The sequence below is a fragment of the Anopheles moucheti genome, chromosome 3, assembly GCF_943734755.1.
Source record: "Anopheles moucheti chromosome 3, idAnoMoucSN_F20_07, whole genome shotgun sequence".
NCBI lineage: Eukaryota > Metazoa > Arthropoda > Insecta > Diptera > Culicidae > Anopheles > Anopheles moucheti.
The window spans coordinates 86,574,294-86,600,502 of NC_069141.1; the positions used below are offsets into that span (position 1 = coordinate 86,574,294).

The window sequence follows — 26,209 nt, forward strand, 5'->3', positions numbered from 1 at the left end:
AATTCCACTGTCTGTAGGACGCCGATACGGTGAGCTGACGGTAGGCCAACGATTACAAGGATGAGCGCAATATCGTCCAAAGCAAATGACCGGCTTTAATCGTCTCTCACATCATGGATTATGCAGTAAGCCCGGAACATAACGAGATATAACATCTTCTAATGCCCATAAAATTAGCTTTTTCCCACGAACGAGAGGGAGGAAAAACAAAATGTCATGAATAGGGCTTTAATTTATGGCGGTACAGTGGAAGAACAAGAAATTTTACTCGATTGATAGATGCGAGAACTAGATAGTACAATAAACTCATTCGATTTCGTTACGCATTTGGACATGCGTAACATCAATTCATAATCGAACTACTGTGGTGAAACTTTCCCGAAACAATTCTTGGATAAGTTTAATGAATTCAATGCATTAGAGGACTAAGTTCTGATGTTTTAAGAACTAAAAAAGTGTGCACTTTCATCTGAAGTACGTCCAACAAATGCTACTTGAAGTTCCAATGATTTCCGACAGGTGGCGGCTTCAGTAGGGAACAGTAGGGTTTTTCAGGATACTAAGGAATAAAAATATTTGAATTTAACTGATAAAAATTCAAAGTTTTTCATATCAACTTTGCCAATTCCCCCTCCAATTCTGGCATAAAAAAGATCCCAAGGACCCATTTTCATTAAAAATCTCGCAACTAAACCAATTTAGTACATCCAAGTACAACTTTTAAATACTACCCCCGAGCATCGTATTTGTTTACCGCTCCAGGGCCCATCAATCCACTGCCAAATGCTTGCTCCCCCATCAGATACTTAGAACGGCTTCGTTTCTCCCACACCGATGGACGAAGGCAAAAAGTTGATGTTTTCTTAATGAACATTAGATTTCAATTACCAAACAGAGCTAGACTGACGCGCGTTTTTCCCAACCAGCGAACAGCCAGTCTCGCTCGGAAGCTGTCGAAACTGAAAGTGGCCACCTGTTGGCGGCAAAACAGGGCTAGTCGGTTGTCGGTTTGCTACCGAAAGCGTACGTACCAGAAACTTATCCACGGAAGTTTAAAAATAGATGACACACTAAAGGGAACTGGCTGTCGTAGCGGCCGGTTTATGGGTTACGCTTGAGCTCCATCAAAAATTGGACGCCACTCGGTCGTCGCCCCCGCGTAATGAGCATTGCTTAGCGGTTGAAGATGAAGTTGAGTCTTCCGAGGAGGTTCTTTTTATGGTCCGTCTATAAACGGGAAAACCGTGGCGAGATCTTCAACAGTCGGTGTAACCATGAGCATAATTGCTAACATAAATGACAACATGCCACTTTAATTTGACGATATAAGAAGACCCGAAGAGAATTCGTTGTAATGTTATATTTAACATTCTATTTATGTTGTAACTCTCTAGCACACAACTGTGACGCGTACCCTGCGAAACAACTTATAAAACTGAGTCGAACAATGAAAAACCGCTTCAAGGAGTTTACTACAAAGGAAAACTCTCCCGGGAAGCACAAAAGACGACTTCGAACGATTGCTCGTCCGGGGGCATGTATCCCTCCAGAAGCGAACTGCGCGCGTACAAAAATAAACAAATCTCACCGCCAGTCACGTGGGCAAAGTGGGGCCTTTCGTTGATGGCAGTTGATGGCGGACGAAACTGTCTCTCCCACCCCCCCAACGGGACGCTCGCCCCCTTTCACTGCAGGGCATATCAAAGTCAATCGGGGTTCGCGCTCTGACAGCGGCAGCAAGCACACAACATCCCCATTCTGGTATTGCATTTTCTCAGCTCTTTTTCCTCCCACGAAATGGTCACGAAATACAGGGAAGCCAAATTTTAAATGAACCCAACATTGCACGAGCATAGAAATGGGGAAACAATTTCATTTCACTCGGTGTTTTTTTTTTGTATCTACCTTTGAAGAAAGCAAGGTAGCACGCGAGTCGCGGTTAGCCCCATATTAAATTGGGTCGAAATCAGAGCGCTGCCCCATGGTTAGTATATAAACGATTTTCGGGCGATTTAAAATTGTTTAGTCGAATTACGATTTACCCTCATTTAATCCTAACTTTAAACTACGGAGAGAAAGTGTTTAATGAAAGTGTGTTGGAGTTTAGTAAAAGTAAAATTGTCAAAATATTATTTATTAGCGAAACAATGCCCTATTATGAATCGTTAAAACTTATTTCAAGTATTTTTTTACCAAAACAAAATAAAAAGATCGTTGGAATGTTCATTGCGCGCAGCCATTTTCTTTTATATTCCAATTTTACGATCTCGATCATCATGACGAGGTAGCTGATAATGATGGCACAGATGATTTTATTCCACCAACGAAATTACCACCACTCTAAACAAGCCAATTTCTAACGGCAGCAACATAAAAAATCATGCCAATACAACGGCCAAGGTTCAAGGAGGTTGGCGGCAGTTTACTTTCTCTTTGGCTTGATCGTTGTTTTGTTTTGCGCATGCAAACCAACACACGAGTGAATCGGGAAATTCAGGCCAGCAAATTTGAAGCCACAAACGGCTACCGGTACACTTTTACTTTTGCACCATTCGGAATGGCCGCACACTTTGACCTTTCGCGCCAACTGCCGGCACAAACATTAAAGCATAAAGCCAGTGAGTGAAAGTGGCAAAGAACAAGCACCAAAGAAATAGTTCACAAATCGTCTCAAATCGCTTCTTCTCGCAACGATCGCTCTTTTCTCGAGCATCCGAGAAGAAAACGAATTGGATCTGCAATACGCGCTACGCACTTGTTCCACCGTTAATTTACACAGTTTATGATGTGAGAAATTTGAAAACGCGCTTTTAAAAATATCCACCGCTGGAAGCACAACACTCAAAGTTACAAAAATATACCACAAATAAATACGCTCATCTCTCAGCACACCGTGGTATTCACGGGAATGGGACACCGTCACCAACCAACATAAAGTGTCACTATCAATCAACTGCAGCAGAAGAATGTTTGTCAGTCGCATTCTTCGTTAATGGTTGAGTGGTGTGCGAGCAAAAACTTTCAAGCAATTCCCTATTAATCATCTGCCGAAAATGAGCCATTTTAGAACATTTTAACAGCAACTTGGAACGATGGAAGCGTGTGCGAGAGCTACATTCCTGTGTCAACGTATTTCGTCACACTTTTGTTGGGCAGAAATGAAAACCCTCCAAAGTAAACGCCATTTCTGCCACATTCATCAAACATTTACGAAACAATAACATACCACTCTTCCGGCCAAAGGAGAGAACCCCATTTTCATCTCATGATCCAGCCGCTCATTTGCTGCCTCGAAAAAAGAAAAACATACCCGCTAACGAACGAGTGGGCGAAGAAGGGGCTGGTGCTTGTTGAACAGTTGTGCCTCCTAAACAAATAATTACACTAGCCCGGGCGCACTGGCCCACGGCCACCTGCCTTGGTATGCAACATAATATGGCAGAGTTTCTCCTTATGTATCGCAATCATCGCAGTTTTATGTATGCAGAGTGCAGGAGTTATTAAAAATTTGGATACGTACCTGACAAGGTACGGTAGCCGCCTCTCTCTAAAGAAAAACCCCCCCTACGAGTCGAGTCGTGTTTGATTAGGGAAAAATTAAAAGCGAAATTAAAACTTTCCCTTTCACTGCTCTGTGCGTCGAGTTTCAAGTGGAGGAGTAATGTTTCGTTAGGATCATCCTCGTCGAAGGGGGATGTGGATTGGATAAACATTGTTGTCAATTTTCTTTTTTTTGCCTTTTCTCAACAGCTTTTCTTCTTCATTTTAGATTTTATCAAGAGATGGAATACGTGGGATCAAACAAGAGAAAAAAAGCTCAATGTTCAATCAAAGCAGCCTTTAACGAAAATCTGTCAAAGCGAAATTCTAGTGAGGGAGCGTCCAATTATTTCTGAAAGCTGTTTTAGCAACAGTGACAAAAGCGAAGAAACCCCAAAAATTCCCTAAACTAAAATGTCACATTTTTTTTTGTTCCGCTCTCCCTTTCATTCTTTGATTAAGATATTTTTTAAATTACTTTCCTTACTTCCGACACGAGTTCCGAGGCAACGTAACAAGAAAAAAGTCCTTGCAATCCCACAATCCCTCCTCTGTTTGAAGCTCGTCGCAACACGATGCACGATAAAAGCTGTCACTCAAGCGCGAAGGCTCAAAAAGGATTGACTTGAGCCCGTTGATCCATCAGATCAACTTCACCAACTCACCGTAGCGTGGTAAGAAGAAGGGCCCACCGGGCCCATATCACATTGGGGCTGGTGGCCACGCAAGGATGCGAAGAGCCGAGGGCATGAATTTTGCTCAATTTTCTTTGGCCAAAATAATAACAAACAATCGAAGGGCGAGAAGAAAGAAACGATGTATGGAAATAGAACAGAGTACAAAATGACAAGCAAACAGTGGTGTAATGCAAATGGAAAAAAGGACTTATACAGGGAATGAACCAACACACATACACACACAACGAGAGAGAAGCAAACAAAGAAGAAAAAGCGCGAAGGAAACGCAGTACGACAGGTGTTTTGCTTATATTGCTGTTGCTGCCAGCTTCTGAAAAGCGGCAAACATGTACAGAGGAAGGCGCAGGCAGGGACACAAGTCAAAAACAGGTTATTCGGGTCTTCATTCAACGGGGATGCACCACCACAGGCACGAATGTGTTTACCTTTTTGAAGGATCTTTCTATGTTTCCCTGCTATTATGCACTCGCACGCACCCACACACGCACACCACACCACCGCCTGTTTGTGTACCGAGAAGCTGGCCCCTTTTACATCGTTTTCCCTACAAGACCCGGGATACGATTTCTCCGCTCACCGCAATCACTTTTTCAAGAAACGGGACGAACGCTTAACGAATGGTTGCAGCAAGCCAGAGCGCAACAGTAGGGCAACAGTTGAACCAGCACGAAAATTATCCTTTTCATCCAGAAAGGGGTCAAAAAGCTACAGTGACGAGTGGAGTTAAATTTAAGCATAATATTTTTATTTCCATTTAGTGTGTGTTGTTGCAATTTCTATTAAAAAATTACATATAATTAGAGTGTGACACAGAATCAATTTTTAAATTAATTTTCAAAACATCAAACCCAACTCCTGCCAGCTCCTCATTCCGCAGTCGCATAATCTCTTGGCACACACTGTACTCCATCTTCTAGAGTGGAACTCCCATCACCAACAGAAGTTAACGAGAGCAGGCAAACGTGTGGTGTGGAATGAAAATCACACACAAACATCACTATTCCAGATGGGGAAAGACTCATCTTCACTTCCACCGTGCCAAGAAACCAATTTTGCTTTCGAGCTTTGAAGTTCTCTGCTTTGCACGGGTATTAGGATGACAACACACTGCAGCATCCACAAATGGGCAACAGTTGTAAATTAATAAACCAACAACTGCTGCCAAACACTTAGTTGCGGTTTGTTGACCTTATCGTTGTGTACTGTTCCTATAAACCCTGAGTTTTTCATCATATCGAACTTTAGTTAACAATCGTTTACAAACGTTCATTTATTGCAATAAAGACACGCAAGAAGATCAAACAAAATAAGAACGCCAACGGCCAAAACAACATATCAAAAGCACTAAAACGAATCCAAAACACGTTCACACACTCATTTTTCCGGGTAATTCGATACGCTCTGAACCGCGAAGGGACAGTTGCACGGTTTGGGCCTAGACTTGTACGCTTGGATTGGAATCTGCCACCACCAAAAATAAAAAAAAAAACACAACCGTAATTGGTAATTGAATTAGGAGGGAGGAGAAAAATAAAGCAGCAGGTCAAACGCAACATCAAGGACGAGTATTGATGCGATGCGATATCAACAACAACAAACAGGTAGCAACATTCCTGAGCTTGATGTCGTAAAAGGAACGTTCGATTAAAACGGGATACAAGACAAGGAACAAACCCTAAAACAAAGCACAAAACCCTGAAACATTTTCAGCTAAACTCACCACTGCCAGCCGAAAAGTGAAGCCATAAAAATGATCCTTAGGTGTTTAAAATCTTTTCTGTTGCCTTTCCTTTTAAAGCACTCATCACACGGTTCCGATCGGGTTTATAATTTTAAATAGATGCCAGATTTTTGCCCACAAAAACACCCTTACTTGTTTGATGCTCCCTGTTCTAGCCCTCTGGAAAAATGCTTTCATGCTTCTCCCGGCTTATAAACGCTACTACGGTACCACATAATTGATAAAGTTTCTACGCTCGTACAACGGGAACAACGAAACAGCAAACAAAAAACACAAACATACGAACGGTGGAGTGCCGTTTGGCACAGCCTCAGTCCCAGCGCCATTGCGTCGGTCGGCAGCGAATCATCAATTAAAGCGACCTTATTAAAATCCCAAATAACGCTCAATTAGCGTGATGACTTCAGTGCTCGGGAACGAGGGAGAAGGTGAACCACCGGAAGGCGGATTTTGTTGCCCATTGCCAGACAACAGTAAAAAGTGACACAGTTTAAGTTAAATAAATAAAACAAATGAATAAATAAATAAAACTCCCCCCCAAAGGCGCGATTGCCTGGCGCGACTGGGAAAAGCTACACGAATCACGATTCAACGGAACGGTTCATCTCTCTTGGGGTTTTCCTTCTCACCCACAAGACCGAGGGAAAAGCACCCAAAACCGAATTATTTCACATGCAGCCCATGGAAATGTGTAGCTGGCAACAGGGAAAAGAGAGTTACAAAATGATGGTAATAATAAAAAACAGCACCCCAGAACCGAACTGCGTTAAATTGAATGAACTGTTTCCATTCTGTCCATTAGCAGACAAACACACACACACTAAACCCGCACCCCGCACAGACCAATTGCCGGTCCACGGGTGAGGCGGCATTAATAAATAAAAAAGTGACACTATTTCAGGCGAAAAGCTGACGCCACTTTAGTGCCACTGCAGCCCACCCCAAAAAGTGGCATTTAACCGCACGCACGCGAGCAAATAAATCTTTCAATCTCGCTCCATTTCGGGGAGGGAAGGTTCGGTACGGATAGTTGCATTAAATGAAACGCATCGCATACCGATCACCTCGAACGATCGCTCCATGATTCTTTCGAATGATGCGGGTTCAGCCAACGGCTGGGCTGGCACCATTGACTGGGCCAGGGGATAGTTCATAGAGTAAGTGAAAAAGAAAGAATGCAACCATCATCATCATTGCCACCAATGTTAGGCGCACGAGTCATATCTAAACACATCGATACTTCAATTAATGAACTCATCACCCATCATCTGCATTATGAGCTCTTTAAAAAGAGCTTTCGATTATGTGCATAACAATGATTAATTGACTTGTTTTATTGACCTATCATAAACAGCGTGATGGTAAACTGGGTGGAAATGAAGATATTTGGAACACTCAACCCACTCCAGACGATCACGATTAGAAATCATGTGGAATCAAATTGTTTCAACTTAATCTCTTTCGTGTAACCAATTCGGACACATCGAATTTAGTAAGCACGGTTTCCAGTAGATGGCGCTCGTGAATGTTTCCTATTTTGATAATTGATCGATAATCATAATGAATAAATCGAAAACAGCAGAAAAATAGCATTAAAATGTAATTTTATATTAGTGTACTTTAATTTATTTAAATAATGATGCACTTGAATGAACTCTGACAAATATAGTTCCATTGACATTTGTTTTGGCGATTAATCACATTTGACAGTTAGTCGATTTACTTAAACGTCAAACTTCGCTATTAACAATTGACAGTAGCACCCAAAAGGAAGTATTTCTTTAAACAACTTAATGGAATCGAAATCAATAACGTAGATAGGCATAAAAACCCAACTATAATACAATGTTGCTTGAAACCACGCTGAAACACATCATTCTTCCATCAAGCTATCCACTTTATATGCAAAGCAAATTGCACCACATCAGCACAAGATCAGGAATAAAAACAAAAAACACCGGAAACGAGTTTGTGCAGAATTTGTCACCCGGCAGAACAAGATGAATGACGTCCTTGCCGGTACGTCAACGTGACCAATGCTTAGCGTCGTCTCGTCTTTCCAGTTTGTCTCTTCTGCACCGCAGGTCACTGAACGGAATCATTAGTCATTAAAAAACGAGGTAGCTCTGATCAATGAACTGAACGAGTGGCGAACCGAGCAGAAAACCAGAATGTCCATAATACGGCTTTGCAGGGCGAAGAAACAAATCGATTAAAACATCAATCAACGCAAAACGGGCGAAGAAGAATTAACGAGCAAGTTCGTCCTCGAACCTTGTTGTCGAGCCTTCTTCTGTCCGAAGGGACGACATTCTTGGACCGAGCTTGGAACCCGCTCGCTCGCTCGCTATGGATGATTATCGCGTTCAACGAGCAGTTGTGCACTATCGTTGGCTCAGTGTACCCGCTCTGGACATACCAAACCAAGGAACGAAAGGGAAGCTTGCTATCATTAGCAAGGTTTCTTTATGATTCCTCACGCACAATGCTTCCGGTCCACTTGTCACCAGCGTGCGCCACAAATTCGCAATCGCAAGCATCAACATCATGCTTACGCATAAAATGTATATCAAACAGTAATCATACAAAATCCTTCAATCTCTTTAAACTATTGAAGGATGAGAAATCGAATCAAAAGCCTCCACGCACTCGCTCTCGGAGTGAGAACATAATTTTGAAAAATCACGTTCACCGCAACATGACGATAAGCCACCAAAATCCTTCCTTTATTCCTTCCGAACACAGGACCCAAACCTGACCCCAGGGGCAGCAATAAAGATCTTCAACCCGACTGGACGTCCGAAACCAACAGTCGGAGGGTGGTTGGTCTGGTATGCCCGCAGTTTAAGTACCGGCCAGGGACTTGTCTACCTACCCTAGACAAAAGGCTCTCGAATTTCCTCACTCGACTTCACAACTCGACTCAACAGCCTCGACAACCGGACACTCGGTTTCTTACGCATTTTCTTGCACCGTAGTGCCGCTTACTATTGTTTACCGTCCGTTCTAATCCCCGGCTCTGCCCTGGAAGCCCGGAAAACCCACAATATACGACGAAAGAATTTTCACCGAAATACGGTCGACTAATTCCACTCAGCCGCACAACACGGAAAATTTCCCACTCGACCGGCGGCCGTAAATGTTTTTGTATGGGAAAAACGACACCGTACGGTGGAGGAGCATGTGTGACGACCATACGGCCAAAGGCTCTAAACCTTTGCAGGTTTCGAGGGCGAAAGTGGATGCGGTGAAGTGTTCAACGCAACCCCAGGACGGGAGAGAACCGAACGAGTGACGGTTGGTTTGATACAGTCCCATTGGAATGCACCCACGAACGGGATGGGACCGATTAGGGAGGATCATGTGTCTGCAGCGAATGGTTTTTGTATTATTTGTTGTGCTACTCGTCACGATGTTATCGCGATTTATCATGCGAACAAGTGGAGCCCACCCGAGGGACCATCTACGATGGGAAATCACAACATGAGATTGAGCAATGATGGATTTGGAGTTTTTTGTTGTGTACTTCTGTGAAAACCGTCCAACATGTGGCCTTTCTTATTTTCCCGTGACATTGTGGTAAAATTACGTTAAAAAAAGATTAATGGTTGTACAGCCAGAGGACACAGTTGCTGTACTGTGTAATAGATAAAATAATATCGCATCCGCAATGTCTTTCATAACTCCATTTTTACCCAAAACAAGAACAGACCCAGGAGTTGGAGTAAAGCTTTCGTGTCTCTTCAATATTTCATACAACATTTCACATTACATTTCATATATTTTATTTATCCAGCAATCCACTTGGTTACTAATTTGGTGTAATTTACATTTTAATGGGCCCGTTGGAAAGTGGTCGTTACAAATGTGCTCGCTGCACACAATGACTGTTTTGCCATCAAACATGGTAAATAGCAGCACCGTGGTGTGGTGCTATGAGCAATCGATAGAATGTTTCTATTCACTTTTTACAGACCTCCCGATTACATTCACTTTACTAGACCCCAATGAGTCAGCGCCAATTTATTAAACCTTCATGGAACCGCTTCCCACCCCAACATTCCGACATATTTAGAGGAGAGTTTAAACAAAGCCTTTTTCGAAGGCTATTTTTGTTTGCAAAAATCGAGGCCGTTCTAAAGCGAACTAACCATCTCGCTGTTTAACGTTCCCGCTTCAAAACCTTTCTTACTCTAGTCTCGTTTCTAACCGCATTTCTAAACGCTCTAGCCCGTTTTATGCAGACAATGGCATTATTGCCCGGGTGCCCAGTTTCTCCACCATCCATTGGGTGTGAAAATTCTTTTCCTTCGCCATCTCACTTCTTCAGTTCAAGCGTGAGGATCACGATAAGATGAGATCTTTGGCGAGTTGGGTACGGTTTTTCCCTCGAGATCGCCAAGCGTTGACAGTACCAAGGTGGGGGTCGGCAGAAGGCGAAACAGTTTGCGCAAAGCACAGCCGGCATAAAAGTGGTCCACACGCGGCTGGAGAAATGGCGTAGGGAAGCATTTCCGGTCCGATCGGGTGAGGCACAAAACCGGTTCTCGGTAAGCTCGGTACATGCTCGGTCGGAGCATTGCGATTGGAAGGTTGGTTAAAGACTAGGCTCGTACAGAACGGTATGCGCTGATCCCCCGATCAATGGCTATTGCTCAAATGGGAATACCGTATTGTACATTGTTCCGAGCATATACTGTAGGCAACGTAGGAATGCAACACTAAACATGCCTACAAAGGGATGGTATTTCACAACTATATTTGGACATTTTGCAACATAAAAAAGGTAACAGTTCTCTGCATTGCAATGAAGTTTTATCTGAATTTTTAAAAGCACTGCGATGAACAGCCAGCAGTTCATTGAGCAATTTTTAAACTAAAATAATCAGAAAAAAGTATTTTGATACATTTTTACTGGTTTTTGTTAACGTTTTTGCTTTGTGCTTTGTCTATATGTTTGTTTGTTATTTTTGTACTTAAAAGGCTGGTTTTATCCGTCGATTCTGCAAAAATCAACACGAAGAGCAAAGAGCCATAATCATGCATAGCTGTTAAGCTGATGAACAATACTTGCCAATTACCATTCGATCGATCGGCGCCCAACCGATTTACAGATGAATCAATGATTAACGACAATTGGTAAAATTGCTCTTCACTTTCAGATAGCGTTACCTTCAGGGAGACAACCGTTTTATTTCCTTGTTCTCCATATACCTTACGTGTAAATTGTGCGATTGTGGGGAGCAAACAATTGGATTTTTTTTTGTACTGCACATTTTCCTACATGTAAACAGGGATGGCTAAACACATATATTCCAGCGAGGCTTTGAATCATTTAACCAGCATCGAATGCACGAGCTGGGTTAAACTCATCACCTTCTTTCGAGCCACGATCACGGGGAGACTTGGAGAGTTCCGAAAGCAAAAACGTACCCTTTTCCTGAGGTTTTATTACACCCGACCAAGATGGTGAACCCCGGGGAACGTGAGACAGATGCGCATGCGATCGACCCGTCGACCTGGAAGAGGCTTGAAGTTCAAGCAGAAATGCTGCGCAGGCACTGCTACGAACAGTTTGGTGCTTTTTGACTCATGACTTTTCATTCCTGGCCATTTTTGCCGCTATTTCATGCTCCACCAGTACGTCCATTACGTATCTTTACGGTCCGAATGGTGTTACCGGAGCCATTTATTTTTCTTGCCGTTGTTTTCCACGGTCATCCGTTGTTCATGATCTTCACGATCGTGGGGTTTTTGGGAAAGGGGCATGGCCGTTAGTGTATTCTTCTGCCTACATTACCCTTGGAGCATAGTTCTACTTTTACCATTTTTTTTTCAATCCTAAGCTTTTGGTGAGCCGGTTGCTCAATTCCCCGCATATATGTTCCGCGTCCGGACACAGAAGTCGTGAGCAGCGTAATTTATGAAGAAGAGTGAATGAAGAGTTTTTCAAATCATGAGTTCAACTCTCAAAAAAATCAACGATATTTTTTCTTAATATCGAAAGAACGGTCGGGTTGAATTCCTGAAGATTTATTTACCTTTTATCACTTAATTTTATTGCTTCTCCAATATATCCAATAAAAAGAATCATAAGAGATTCGAAGTCATTTTGTGTATAAAATCAATCAGATTCACCCAACCACTTAAAACTAAAATAACCTGTTTTTGGACGAAAAACTATTCCATCAAAATTAATTACAACTTTATACACACCTTTGTAGCCTGCTACATTACTACATCTTCCTTCACTAAAAGTTGCTCCAAACACAACACCTAAAACGACCCTCTCAACCACTTAATTAGCCCCACCCTCTCCCCAGCACCGTTCGCAAGCAGTTTGCAGAACAGAATTAATGATATTTTAGAAGTGAACTAAAATATCTGCCCTTCCACATTTCCTGCATTTAAGAACAGCTCATAGCCTTCCAAGAGCCATAAAGCTGTTTCAGAGCAAACCGCACACCGCACAGCGCCAGAAGCAGTTGTTCATCGCAAACACATCATCTTACACCTTCACCGTTTGTGCCGGTGAGCGAAAAATAACTCAACGATGAGTCTGCTCGAACCTGGAACTTTATTGCCTCCACCGAATTCTTTCCACAGAATTGGCCTCCACCCGGCGTACGATTTACCGGTGACTAATGATTGGTCATTCTCGCCCGACCGGAAGCTGGCCGGTCCAAAAAGGTGAACGATGCAAAAGGCGCCCATTTTACCGAAATTCGAATCGATGGAATGGATTTTCACCGGATTCGTGGATGGGAATGCTGAAAGAAATATGATGCCCGATGCCACCGTACCGTGGCGTTAATGTGACAATTAATTTCATTAGACACGTTTCGTTAATTGGGCCGGATCGTGTTCGATTATGTTTCATTAGTCATGCGGCCAAGACCGGGGAGGTGAAAGGTATGCTTTATTTGCTGGGAAAACTACTAACTGTAGGTAGACATTAATTGCCAGCCGTAGATCGGACGACCAAGACAGTTAACCTCTGCATAATGCGACCTGCTGTCTATTGAAAACATTAACATTAAATATAATTTAACCTAATCATAAGCTTTGCCTTAATTTAATTACCTTAAATCATCAAAAAACTTTGAAAAAACCCACATAAATTCATATTCAGTATATAAGTTTATTTTGTGCCAATAGAATGAAGTTCGGAAGCGCTTTAACAACTGGAACGCTTTGCTAGAACACAATCCAATCTGCCGACGTTAACGAGTAGCAGCAGTAGAAATGAAAACTCATTAATTATTTCGAGCAAATCGAGCTTGATTGAGATCGTGCCCCTGTTGGCATATGCGCGAACCAAACCGTGTCCCGTCAAGGAATCCCCTTCCAGGTTGTTATTGAAGCTTGCTGTAAAAGTGCCGCCATGCGCCAAACCTCAAAACCCACCTCAAAGAACGATATGTCTATCAAATGCACATCAAATGAAGCGCACGGAACCGCAAATGCGCCACCGCGATGGGGGTGGGTGGGTGTATTCAACGTAAGTCATTAAAAAATTGAGCGACCGAGCTCTCGGGCGCGTTTTTCGTTCGGAATCAGAATTGAAAACGGATCACATTTCATCGGTATGTACACGTGTGACGTATTGGAACGTAGAACATTGCCTCCAGCGGTATTATGATGGCTGTCAAAGGTTCTCTCCACCCCTCTCTTTTGGTGGGGGGCGGCCTGAGCAATAGGACCATCGTCCGTGGAGGCAATGCATTGGTGGAGAACAAAAAACGCCCAACGACAAATCAAATATTGAAACGGAAACCTCGAAAGCAGCTGTATCAGCACAGGGTGGTGGTGGTTATAGCCGGATAAAGTGGCAACGTCTGCGTGCTGGTTCAGCACTTTTCGCTAGCTCAGTTCATTATCAGCGCAGAAACAGTACGGATAAGACCCAATAAGACAACCGAGCGGAACACGCAACGCAGTGTTGGAAAAGTTCTTCTATAACATTTTGGTGATTATTCCTCACACACAAAAAATGGAATGAAATTTGAAACAACAAACAAATACGAAAACCTTCAAACCGAGCTAAAGAAAAACACAAAACAATACTATTACTTCATCATCAAAAGGCTTTTACTAACACACAATAGACAGTCCTACAGCTCAGTGTGATAATAAAAAACGCCACAAATTTGCACATTGTTAAGACGCAATCGGCCAACGTTGTTACAAATGAATCTAATCAGGCTTTGCAAAAGCAAAGCAAAAACATTTTATCGACTCCTTCACTTCTCTTCGGTCGCCTATCGCAATTCATACTCATAAGGGCGAAATGTTGCAGAAGAAATAGCAGCAACAAAATTATAGATATACCTCCGTCAGCAAAGATTAGTCGCCATGACGATGAAAAGCTTCCGAGAGTTTCAATGATACGGTGTTGGAAACAAAACAAAAAACTAAAAGACACATGAGTGTATTACAGCCTTCATGCACTGTCAAGGTAATTTAGCAAACGGAGGGTGATGAGCGTCCAGTCATTGCAAGTTCTCGGTACATGATATCATCGGAAACTGTTTGCGTTTGGTCACAACGTACGGTTGAACTGCAACTGCCCGTTTATTTATCTAAAGCTATAGATAGATAGGGAAGCAGCAGAAGTTCAAGTGATGTGTGGTACATCACACACTGCTGAAGGTTATTTTTTGCACTACCAGTAAGTTGTACAAACAGTAGCTAATCTAAAACATACACACTTAAATACTTCTTTGAAGGAAATTAATCTTCCATCAAACAATATTTTTTGTGGTGCACGATTAATACTTTGAAACCTACAACTTGCTATCATCTAGCTGCCGACAGCTGTAACATGTCACCTTTTATCCCAAAATACCTACCAAACCGATCGAAAGACAATTTACACGCTCGATTGCTTCCTGCACGAATGCACGGACCAAACAGGCAGTAACAATTTTTTGTGACACTTCGATTATCACTCCCTGCGGTTACCCTACGTTTATGCCCTTGTTCAGCCATTTTTATCACCAATGCACCAGTTAGAGAAAAAAAGAAGAAAATTCAATAGTCTTCGATAACACACACCAAAAAAAAAACACCCTGCGTGTGGGTGACTTCATTTTTAACAACACCACACAAAAACGGGAACAAACGGACACACAGGACAAAAAAGGCTTTGACGAATATATCATCTTATCTTATCTTATCACTGTTTCGGGTGAAGTTTGCTGCGATTTCTACCACCATATGCAGTCGATCGATATGGACGTCTATCGATTTATTTTGAATGAATGAATTACACAAATGAATGACGATATTGTCCATCTTATCGAACGAACAAGAAATACATGTGTTATTTTAATTTATCGTGTGGTTATTGTAGGTAATGTAACTAATGATACAATATTAATTAATCTTTTCGATTTTAACTAAAAACTTTGCAGTCCCCCTTTCTAGCACTACTATAACCCTCTCCTAAAGGGAACAAAATGTGACCAACCATGAAAAATAATTTCAAAGAATAGCTTCCCGCTCTAATAGCTCGATGGGAACTTGTCAATAAAATGCCATCCTTTTGCACCCGACCGGAAGTGCTACCAAAACCGGGGAACCTACTGTGCCCGATTAGGTCACCCGTCTTCAAGGGAGGATGGTTCAAAGGTAGGCAAAATTTGTTTTACTTTGTAGAAAAATACAGCATAAGCAGGTTTATTTTTTCATTCATTCCCAAACAGTACCTGGCTGGTTTGAAAACATCTCATCAACGGATGAACAACTCGATGGAACTTTATTCATCCAACATCAACAACAACAACAGAAAAAAACACCCCTATCAAACCGACTGTACGTAACAGGAGGGTTGTTAGTGATGATGGCTGTCGAAGACAGATGTCATTGAATTCGTCGCACTTTATGTCCCGATCGAACATCAGAAATTGTCAAGTGAAAGCAATTCCGGCTCGGTAGCCTATTGTTTCTTGCTGGGCCCGAGCCACCCCCACAAGCGGTTGAACAACAACTCGTTAACGACAACGCGGCGTCAGGGCGGATAGACGAGAGAACTTCACATCATGCTTTTTGGGCAGGTGGTGCTGTTTTGTTTTGTTCCTTTCCCCCCCATTCACTCAAATGCTTATAAACCTTATAACCGCCCTGCCACCTTTGCACGAGGATTCGATTTTGTATTTTGCTCCCTTCGGTCACGGTGTTTGCGTACGGCTCAAAGTACGCAGGACAGGCACAAATGGGAAGGAATCGTTGACATCATTTTATCAATGATTGGTCGCAAAAATTCTTACTTTAAATTGAACAATGCGGCACCCACCCAGTCGATAGAACTTTGGGAAAAGTGCTTTAAAGCGTTTCCGGTCGGAAAATCATTGACGTTCATTTGTTGAGCTTTGAGGCTTATTTATTTCCTTGCTACTTGGTTCGAAATAGAATGCTTTTGAAAATTAATATAAAAGTAATGATTTTACATGAAAGAATTGAGGATTGATTAAATAAATAAATAACTTGGGCAAATAAGTAAATTTAAGAAAAACCGGTAAAACAAGTCAATATAAACAAAAGAAAACGAATCAATGAACAAATTATAAATGAATCAATACGTAAAAGCATAAATGAACAGACAAGTAAATAAAGGAATAAACTGAATCAATAAAGAAATAGAAGAAAAAATAACACACAAATAAAAAACGAAACCAAAGAAGCAATACAAACCTAATGGCTTTTTTAGATAAGGTAAGATTTAAAAAAAAACATTATTCCACAAATAAACTGGTTAACACTCCATAAAAAATCACTAATAAAGATAATACGAGTTTTTGTTGCTCACAATAGAGCATAGGCTTCATTTGAATTGGAAGTGTTACATAAACAAAAAAGCTGCCTAACTTACCTAGGCCAGGGTTGGCACGATATGGTGTTACAACTTTGCCTAGTGCCCATCGTTTGTCTAGTGCCACCAATTAAGACACACATGTCTCGGAGAGCATGGCCCGAGCGTGGGATGAACGATCCCGCCCGGTTACCGGTTGATTTACATTTACATATCGACCGATTGCACACTCGCGGCTCGGATGCACGCCTACACGCGCCCGATCGTAAGCGCACACCAAACAATGCTTTGATTTATGCTGGACGACAACCGTGAACGGGTGCGCAACCTTGAGCAGGCGAGCAAGCGAACGATTAGTGTGCCATTCCACCATCCATCCAACATCGCCATCCGCCGCCGATCATCGATCGACAACAAACTTCACTGTGTACGGCAATTGAATAACGCCCTTTCGAGGGGCCAATAGAAACGAACGCGAAACTGTGTAGCGTTGGTCGCTTTGAAGTCCAACGACACACCTTTTTCGCAACATCCGTATCTATAGAATCTATCGGCAGTGGCCTCGTGTGGCTAAATGCGGAAGAAAACGCGAGGTTAAAAATCCGCTCACACCCCACTGCCTTACGATCAAAGCGATCGTCTGTTTTGATGGGACGCGTTTTCCATGTAGACAACGGCAAAAAACACAAATCACCCAAAAAAACGAAACCAGGTCAGTAAGATAACATTCCCAAAGTACGTTCCCCCAGGCATGGCCAACTTTGCTAACGGCCGTGTGTGCTTGTTGAGAGTTGAAGCAGAGGTGGTGCTTCCGCAAATTGCTAAGATGATTAAGGGTGATTTCGGTGTGCTGTAGCGGGCTATTGATGGCGCTAGATTGCTTATCGGAATCGAACCAAATGCGATCCGTGGGGGTAGTAACTGTAACTATGCTAACGGAACAACACAATCCCGCGTTTCCAATAAGCTTTTCCCTAATTCGATGCGTTTGCTAACCCACGACAAGGTTGCATTCTTGTGCAGATAATTCAATTTGTGAGTGTGGCAGTGGAGTTGGAGAATGTGAATGAAGGAAGGTAACAAAAAAAAACATAATCCTCAACGTCAACATTATTCGTGTCTAACTTCCTCATCAAAACTTTGGAACGTTACTATACGCACCGGAAGCGCGTCTAATATCATTTCGATATCTCCAACTGCTACAACACCGTGCAACCCTTTGAGTGCATCCGGAGATACTCGGAGATGCAACGACATCACACAACAACCCAGCCAGTCCCGAACCAATTTCGCTTATCTCGGAGAATCGCTGAAAAGTTGGACGTATTGCGCCAGTAGACAACCGGCGCCTTTTGACTACCGGACCCAACGCCATTCGCGTCCGGACGGAAGCGGAAACGGGACTGTAACCGCACCACGCCGTACAATAAATGGGGACGGTGCATGTTCACTGTGCATCCTAAACTCTCCAGACAACGTGCAGACATAACATCCTCCGGTGCAACAACCGAGAATTAGGCACTTTTGGTCGATGTTGTACGATTCGCCACAAAAAAAGGAGCATGGAACCAGCATGGGGATACGTTGAGCCGAGAGAGTCATTGTCGATGGTAGCGCCGTTTAGGGACAGTTTTGACATGCTTTACTACGGAGGATGATGTTGGTTGGGATTTGGAGACTCAACTTTGTTACGCTGATATATGATGCTACAGATATTGCAGCTTGAGAAATGAGGTTGGCAAGGATTCAAAAATTCATTGTGCATTAATCGTAAAGTATTGATATAGCTAGCGAGTGCTTGAGGAGTTAGTCTTCCTTTTTTATCATGCTGTCCCTGATATAGAGTACCGGTCCAGATGAGATTCGATCCACAAACGTCAGTGTACTTCGTCAAAAGCCCACTTGCCATGGAATCATCTGATCTCCAAGAAACGTCATAAGCTAACATGTAAAACATTTACAACAAAACATCGATAGATTTTAAAGAAAAGTCAAATTATTTTTTGTTTTGCACTCAGCAAAATAAATATTGTCTAAATATTTGAGAATAAAATTTCTTAAAATTCAACGATGAATCTTTCTTCTATCCATGTGTCATTATTTTTATTTTATTTCATAAAAAATCCATGTATTCTACCTGCCAGCGATCACTCTTCTCATAGGAGAGAAAAAAAACTCCCATTTAGTGCTATGTTTATGGTGGGAAAACCAAGAACAACAAAAAAATAAACAAGCGCTTACATTTCACGGATAAACGATGCTCCGATGTTTCGGTTTATTTATTTCATTTCTATGTTCAAACAAACGTGACGTCGAATGCAATTCTTTTCCACTTTCCCATATCCCTTGCGGGATTCAACCACCGCCGGAAAGCCCATTTTACCCCCGCGCGAACAAATGGGCTGTAGTTTAAAACAAAGTAAAGCAGCAACTTAAAGCTAACACATGCTGCTACAACCATGTTACGCTTGCTTGCGTCTTCCTTTTCCCATTAGAGAGCGGCCCAACAGAAGGGCAACATAAACACAACATCGTCGTAGCATGTTCAGTCGCGGGAGGACGCAAACAAAGCCGGTGCTACCGAGAGCCTTTCTTCGGATCGGCCACCAAACGGGGAGAAGCATAACGAAGCGTCAAAGCGTCCGAGCCGACTCGATCAAGACACAAAACGGCAAACCAACCGCGAACCGAAGGGGGTTTAAAAACAAGAGATAAAATGTAAAGCCAAACAGAAATAGAGGCAACATCGTCCCGCGAGAGAAGAACGGGCACAAACTGAAACCCAGGGAAGGAGCTACAATAATCCCGATAGTCACAGCCGCGCACAGGCACGGGCCGCGCACGCTAAAAGGCAAATGAATGAATTTTAATGAAACGACCATAAAGCATAAGGAACAGTAAACGGCGGAAAGAAAGACTTGGCGCGTCTTGCGTGAAGCGTTTTGGCGAAGCGCAAAGGAACGGGAAGAAGGAAGAATTATTCCGCCGGAGCCACGGCCACGGGTAGGCCACAAAAACCGTCCGCGTCGAGGTCAAAGAAATCGTTGCTCTTCTTCGCACAAACTAAAGCGTTATTGGATATATTGAAATCGAGGTTCGTGCTCGTTGTCGGCCACCGACAGGATGTAAATAAATATCTGTTTTCTTCGTCTTTGCATCTTCCATTCGGGCCGGGAGCGGGAAACCTCTCAAGCGAAGAAGGTTCCACAAATCCTTCGAACCGGCTGGAATGTCGCTGTCTGCTTCTCCATCATCTCTCTGTTCCGGCTTAAGCTGGGTTGCATTTCTTCCCTGCCAGAATGCCGACTCGTCATTTCGGTAGCTCCATCATAGTTTTTTTTTTTTGTCGGTTTCTTCTCCCGGATGTCCCCATTCCTTGAAAGTAACGCGACAGGGTTCGAAAAACTCGATGCAGTTCAAAAATGTCCGCTTATTAGTGCCGCCAGTAACGGTCGGAAGGTCGTCTGCCTATCGCGTTTGCACCAAGTGGTGGTGTGAGCGCTAGGTGAAGTATCGCAAAATACATTCCTTTCCACGTACACAACAGGGCAAAATCCACAAGGAAATGGGGAAAAACTACGCAAAGAAAAGGAATTTTCCCACCGGTCTCGAGGAGTAGTGTCTCAACATTGGCGGTTGGTTGGGTGGAACGGACGGCCAGGAAGAAGATCGAGAACCGCGACAGGAAATGAGTGTTTTAACCTCGTCAAGTGTCGCAACCGCATCGAATGGTGTGAGATTTTGCAGACGAACCCCACCGGACGGCTTCCGGTCTTGGAATGGTGCACAGAGGCGTAAAAATATCGTTCCAACGATAAAATTGGATTACGTTCGAAAGGCACTAACTGTCAGCCGAGGCGTGCGAAAAAGATACATCTTCACGCTAATGGTACAGCAAAAGTTGACATAAAAATATGTACTTTATTTGCATGGTGCTCGGTGTTATAAATTCTTTGCCTTATAACACACTAAAGGAGCAAAAATGTTTATTTAGCTTGAAAATTAAAAAAAAAACGAAATGATATCCATTCGCTCTTGGCAAGAAACGGTTCTTACACGAAAACGATTAAAAACTCATCTAGATCAAAGATGATCGTGCTGCTTGGCGTGACGTAATGCGATTCACCGAAACAGATTACGTTTAATGGCGTTCGGCATGCGGGAACGTGTAGATAGGAAAGCAACATAAAAAAGCAGATTGGATCAATGCAATCTAGAGTAGATGGATTGCGATATAAACAGCGTACTTAGACTATCAAAACAAAACTAAACTTTCCTTAACAGTACCTCAACCTCAACTGATGGGGTTGAAGTGATCTACGCCTCAAAAGATAACCTCTTGATGATGATTCTTCCCTGACGCTATTTGAGGTCTGCCGAAGATATACAACATTTAACAAAATAATTCTTCAAATCTATGCCAATCAATAGGACATTTAATGATTGAAGTGTTATCGTGCTTGATGACACTAGAATTGTCATTGTAACATAAAATAAGTGTTTAAAAAAAATATTAACAAGGTTTAAGGGATTTAAGGTCTCACTGGGAAGGTTTTGCCTGTCCGTCTGCCTGTATGCTTATAGAGACTTTGATGCTCCCGGGACTCTTTAGTCTCTTCAAAACTGTCAATGCCTTTTAAGTAAATTTAGCCTGAAATCGTTGAAGAGATCCTTATAAAGTTAACTTACCAATTGCAGGATGCATATTGACAACAGGAAGTGTCGTCTCGTACACGATCCCATGTCATAGTATTTGTTCCACACTAATCCTATTCAACAGCACACTTCCCGGTCACAACGTAAGCCGTATAGTGATTGTTTCACCGAGAAGATGATGATTGAAAGCGGCAGCAATGAGATCTGCTGTGGAATGAATCACCGGTTCCGAACGGGAAGGTACGATCTTCGTTGTTGTGAAGACGATGCCGGTGGGGGACTACACGCATGAATCACAACCCAGCTTCATCGGCTTCGCCCCTTGTTGGTGCTACTCCGTCTTGCCGGTACCGACGATCGCACAAACAGACGATCATTCACTGCAAGCCAAACAACCGTGTAAAGGCCAAATCAACACACGGATGGCGCCAACCGTGCCAACTTTACGCCAGGAATCGATCGGGCTATTAAGATTTGGTGCATTCGTTGCTAAAATTACCATCACTTTTTACTTCAGAGGCACATTGCAGCGACCGATTGCATCGCAAACACACACACATACGTGCCCATTCAATAGCGCGACCGCACTTTTTTAACGCATCACACCACGGTGCATTCTGCGGTAAAAGGTTGCATTGCAAAAAAGAAAGAAAGAGAGAAACGAACGAAAAAAAATGGTAGAGAAAAGAAGATAGAAAATCTGCTTGCTCCCGCACGCACTTTACACGCGCACACACACTTCGCAATGGGACCTTTCTTTCTTCTGGGAATCACCTGTCGCATCACACTACATCAACGATGCACACAAACACACACGAAGAAACGCTAAGGATGCTTTGTTCAATTAACACAGAAAAGGACCCTTTTGCCTTTGCGCGAAGCAACGAAACAAAGCCCGAAACACACTCGGCAAAAAATAAACCAAAATTACACCCACACAACTGCACGAGAGCGACAGGCACACACTACACGATCGCGGTTTAAAGAGATCGAACAAAAAAAACACGCGAACACAACGAGAAAGAGCGAGTAAGAGACAAAAGAGTGACCACGTTTAAACACGGGGAGAGAAGGTAAAACCGAAAGGCTTTTTGCCTAGAGTTGCGGAAACGAGACAAAGCACACGCGCAGAGGCCCGCAGGTTTGGAGCCTCGAGGCGTCCGGCTTAAGCTTCAGGTGTGTGTAAGTACATGCTGTGTCGCATGAGCCGTTTTGTAAATGTCCATTTAACGCACAACGTCGCCCTGGTGTAAGGGAATAAAGGAAACAAAAAAAACACTTGCAACACACAGCAGCAAACAACTGGCACGTTCACTAATTTTCAAACTATCGATATTAATCGTTGATCTTTTCTCATTCCTTCTCGCTCCTACACGATCTCTGTCAAATGTGATCGTATTTGGCTGCGTTACATTAAACTACTTCCTAATATACACACCAACAAATCGGAACACAATTGAATCGGAAAATGCGTCAAAACTACCGTCGTTCGTACCGGGTATTAGTGGACACGCACACGCCGTACGTCCGTTCGCGTTGGCTGTTGGAGATGGACTTCCCTTTCTTTTCTACGTGCGTTCTCCATCGAAGCAGGCGAAGAGCACAACATCGTTTTGGGAGATGAAAATCGTCAACAATTGCTCTTACGTCGCGTAACGCTTGCTCCCGTTGCTTTATTGTGTGCGTGCCGATGTGTTCGGCATTTGAAAAATAGCTCAATTCTCTTGCTTTCTCTCTCACACACACTCTGACAGGCGAAGGGCCTTTCAACCACTTGTTGATGAGAAAACGGTTTTTATAACACGATTAAACTAGATCTTTTATTATTACTAAATATTAATCATAAACCAATTCGTAGTCCATGCAATCAATAAGATGAATAATTAAATTAAAATAGATCTGAATGCCATTGCCATGCCATTCATTTTTTACAGTATTCATTGATGATAGTTGTTTTTAGCTAAAACAATCAACCTCTTTATTCCTGATGCCTTGTTCAACGTAAAAACAATCGAGAAAACAATAGACAGTTAGATACCACTAAAGAAAATCTTTGCACGTGCGTCGTTACGATGAAATTCAAATTTCAAACTCCTCCTCAAGTGTAGCTCAGTGCGTGATTTGAGCAACAGCTTTGCAGGGTTAACGGTGCGATGACAGATTCTATTCTAAATCTTGGAATAAATGCCGAATCTCATAGTGTATCGTCTTTAAAACAATCCAATTACTTGCAAACATAATTTAATTACTAGCAATTTCTACGATGAAACATGTTTGTCTTCTGGATCAATTTTGTACAGAAACTCAAATCCATGAAACACCATAAACAACCCTGCAAATTAATGATTATTCATGTTAGATTGGCAAATTCTAGCAGGGCATCAGTTTATCAGCACAATCGGTGGAGCCTAGAAGTCTGATCCGCAGCACTGTACAATCCGTTTTCTCAGAATTTTTTCAAGTAAGTAAAGTCTTTTATTAACACTGGGTAATATAGATATCCCATTGCATTTTTCTTCTTATTAACCCAACCTAAGTAAATACCTTTAAATGTCTAATTCCAGCACCAAATCGCTTATCTGATCTACTAACAAAAAACGGCCTCCATCATGAAGTGTCACCCTGCTATCGGTGGTACGATCGTTTGTTTGCTAGCGATCATCACTGTTAGCACGGTTAATAGTGCGGTCAACCCACGAATAATCGTAATCGGTGCAGGCGCTGCCGGAATAGCGACGGCGAGTCGTCTCTATCAGCGAGGCCTGAAAAATATCACCATACTGGAAGCGTCCCACCGCATCGGTGGACGTGTCGCTTCAACGCCCTTCGCCGGTGGAGTTGTAGAACTCGGCGCACAGTGGTGCCATGGTGAGAAAGGCAACGTGGTATATGAGATGGCCTCCTTGTATCCCGGTTTACTCGAATCATCCATCGTTACCGATGGTGCCAGTTTGGTACGTTCCAATGGTGCACATATCGATGAAAGCACTGTTTTAAAAGTCTCAACTATGGCGAACGAGATCATTACGTCGATCGAACGGGAGAATTACGCGGGCAGTTTGGGTGACTTCTTTACGGAAAGGTACTGGCAAACCTTGCAGTCAGATAGCGAATTTAGTGACATAGACCGTGAACTAGCCGAACAGTTTCTAGATTTCTATCACAACTATGAGCGCGGATATTCGGCCTACGACTCGTGGTTCGAGGTAGCTGCAAACGAAACTGACAAATACCAAGAAGCGGAAGGAAATCCGACGATCGCTTGGAACAGTGAGAAAGGGTATTCTATCATCCTCGATATTGTGTCAGTAAGTGTGCTTGGGACAGATTTAGATTACAGGGTTTTTTTTTATTCTCACACTCATAAAAACCACTTCACCCATTACAAATAGGGCAATTATCCGGGAGCAATGAATACAACCCCGACATCACCAGTGCCCTTGAACCAGCTCGTAACGTTCGATAAATTTGTTTCCCACATTCAGTGGGATGGTACATCGAATCAGCAAGTTCGTGTTACCACCGATGACGGTTCCCAATACGAAGCTGACCATGTGGTTGTAACTGTTCCACTAGGTGTACTCAAAGAGAACCATCATAGAATGTTCACACCAGCGCTACCCGACATAAACCAACAAGCCATCACCGGAATTTACTTCGGAACGGTGAACAAAGTGTTTCTTCTATTCGATAAGCCTATTCCGGAAGAACTTCCTAGTTCGCTTTCCCTGCTTTGGTACAAGTCCGATCTGGAAGTCTTAAGACGTTCCACACACGCATGGACAGAGGCAGTGTCCACCTTATTTCGCGTCGATCATCAACCAAACGTGCTGGCCGCTTGGTTGAATGGCATCGAAGGTCGTGAAGCAGAACTACTAGCGGATGATGTCATCCAGGAAGGTTTAGTGCATCTATTGAGTATCTTTGTTCGGAATGTTAATTTCGGTAATGTGCAAGCTGTTCTAAGGTATGTGATGTAGGAAAAGTGAAATCGATACGCTATTTAGTACACTAATCCCATCCCATCCTCCTCTTAGGTCGAAATGGTCATCAAATCGTCTGTTCCGAGGATCTTACTCTAGTCGATCGATGACAACGGAAAAGCTGGCCACCGGTGCGAAATATCTTTCCACGCCTTTGACAGATGCTACTAACAAACCTGTGGTAATGTTTGCCGGAGAAGCAACCAGCCGCTTCCAATACTCCACGGTGCATGGCGCTATCGAGAGCGGATTCCGTGAAGCGGACCGTTTGCTCAAGATGTATCCGTGAGCTGTAATCGTTGTTTTTACGAGAAACACCGCAGCTAACAATGGCCGTTAGGTCGGTTCTGAAAGTAAATAAAACGTAGCTCAACAATATGAAATTACACTTGTAAAATACTATGACTCACACTGTGTTTGCTTCATGGATAATCAATAGTACTAACGCATTATAAATTGTTTGTACATTATTCCACAAAAAAAACTGAATAAACAGCCAGATTAGAGAGCCCTCGCAGAGTTAATCAAGGCCCCGGTGATCAGTTACTCATCAGAGGTACGACATAGCACGACAAAACGGAGCACGAACTGGATCATTTGTACAGTATTGACGTAATAACCGCTACAATAGCATCGCATTAAACATTGATCTAAGCCAAAAGTGCCGGATCTACAGCACACATCAAGTGACAAGAGCTCGATATAAGAAGTGGGTGTGTTACTGCCGACAGACACGTGGATTCTTCAAAACACATACCGTATTCTTTACATAGCAAAC

The 26,209-nt window shown here is 42.8% G+C and overlaps 2 protein-coding genes across 4 annotated transcripts in view; one reads left to right on the plus strand and one right to left on the minus strand.

The window, feature by feature from the left end:
* The window catches only part of LOC128304769 (GATA zinc finger domain-containing protein 14), a 52,835-nt gene extending 29,851 nt beyond the window's left edge, over positions 1 to 22,984 (minus strand). For 2 of the 3 annotated variants that reach the window (XM_053042000.1, XM_053041998.1), the window contains exons 1-2: positions 22,887 to 22,984; positions 21,482 to 22,065 (exon numbers count right to left, since the gene is read on the minus strand). In XM_053042000.1, coding sequence (XP_052897960.1) covers positions 21,482 to 21,535 — 54 coding nt within the window. In that variant the 5' untranslated portion in view covers positions 21,536 to 22,065; positions 22,887 to 22,984. The remainder of the gene's footprint in view (positions 1 to 21,481; positions 22,066 to 22,886) is intronic. The other variant, XM_053041999.1, reaches the window with a different exon arrangement.
* A 1,073-nt stretch (positions 22,985 to 24,057) lies between these two features.
* On the plus strand, positions 24,058 to 25,720 carry LOC128303080 (spermine oxidase-like). Its single transcript, XM_053039934.1, has 3 exons — positions 24,058 to 24,756; positions 24,841 to 25,415; positions 25,486 to 25,720. Exons 1-3 carry the CDS (start codon positions 24,058 to 24,060, stop codon positions 25,718 to 25,720), a joined length of 1,509 nt encoding a protein of 502 aa, XP_052895894.1.
* Positions 25,721 to 26,209: the final 489 nt, after the last annotated feature.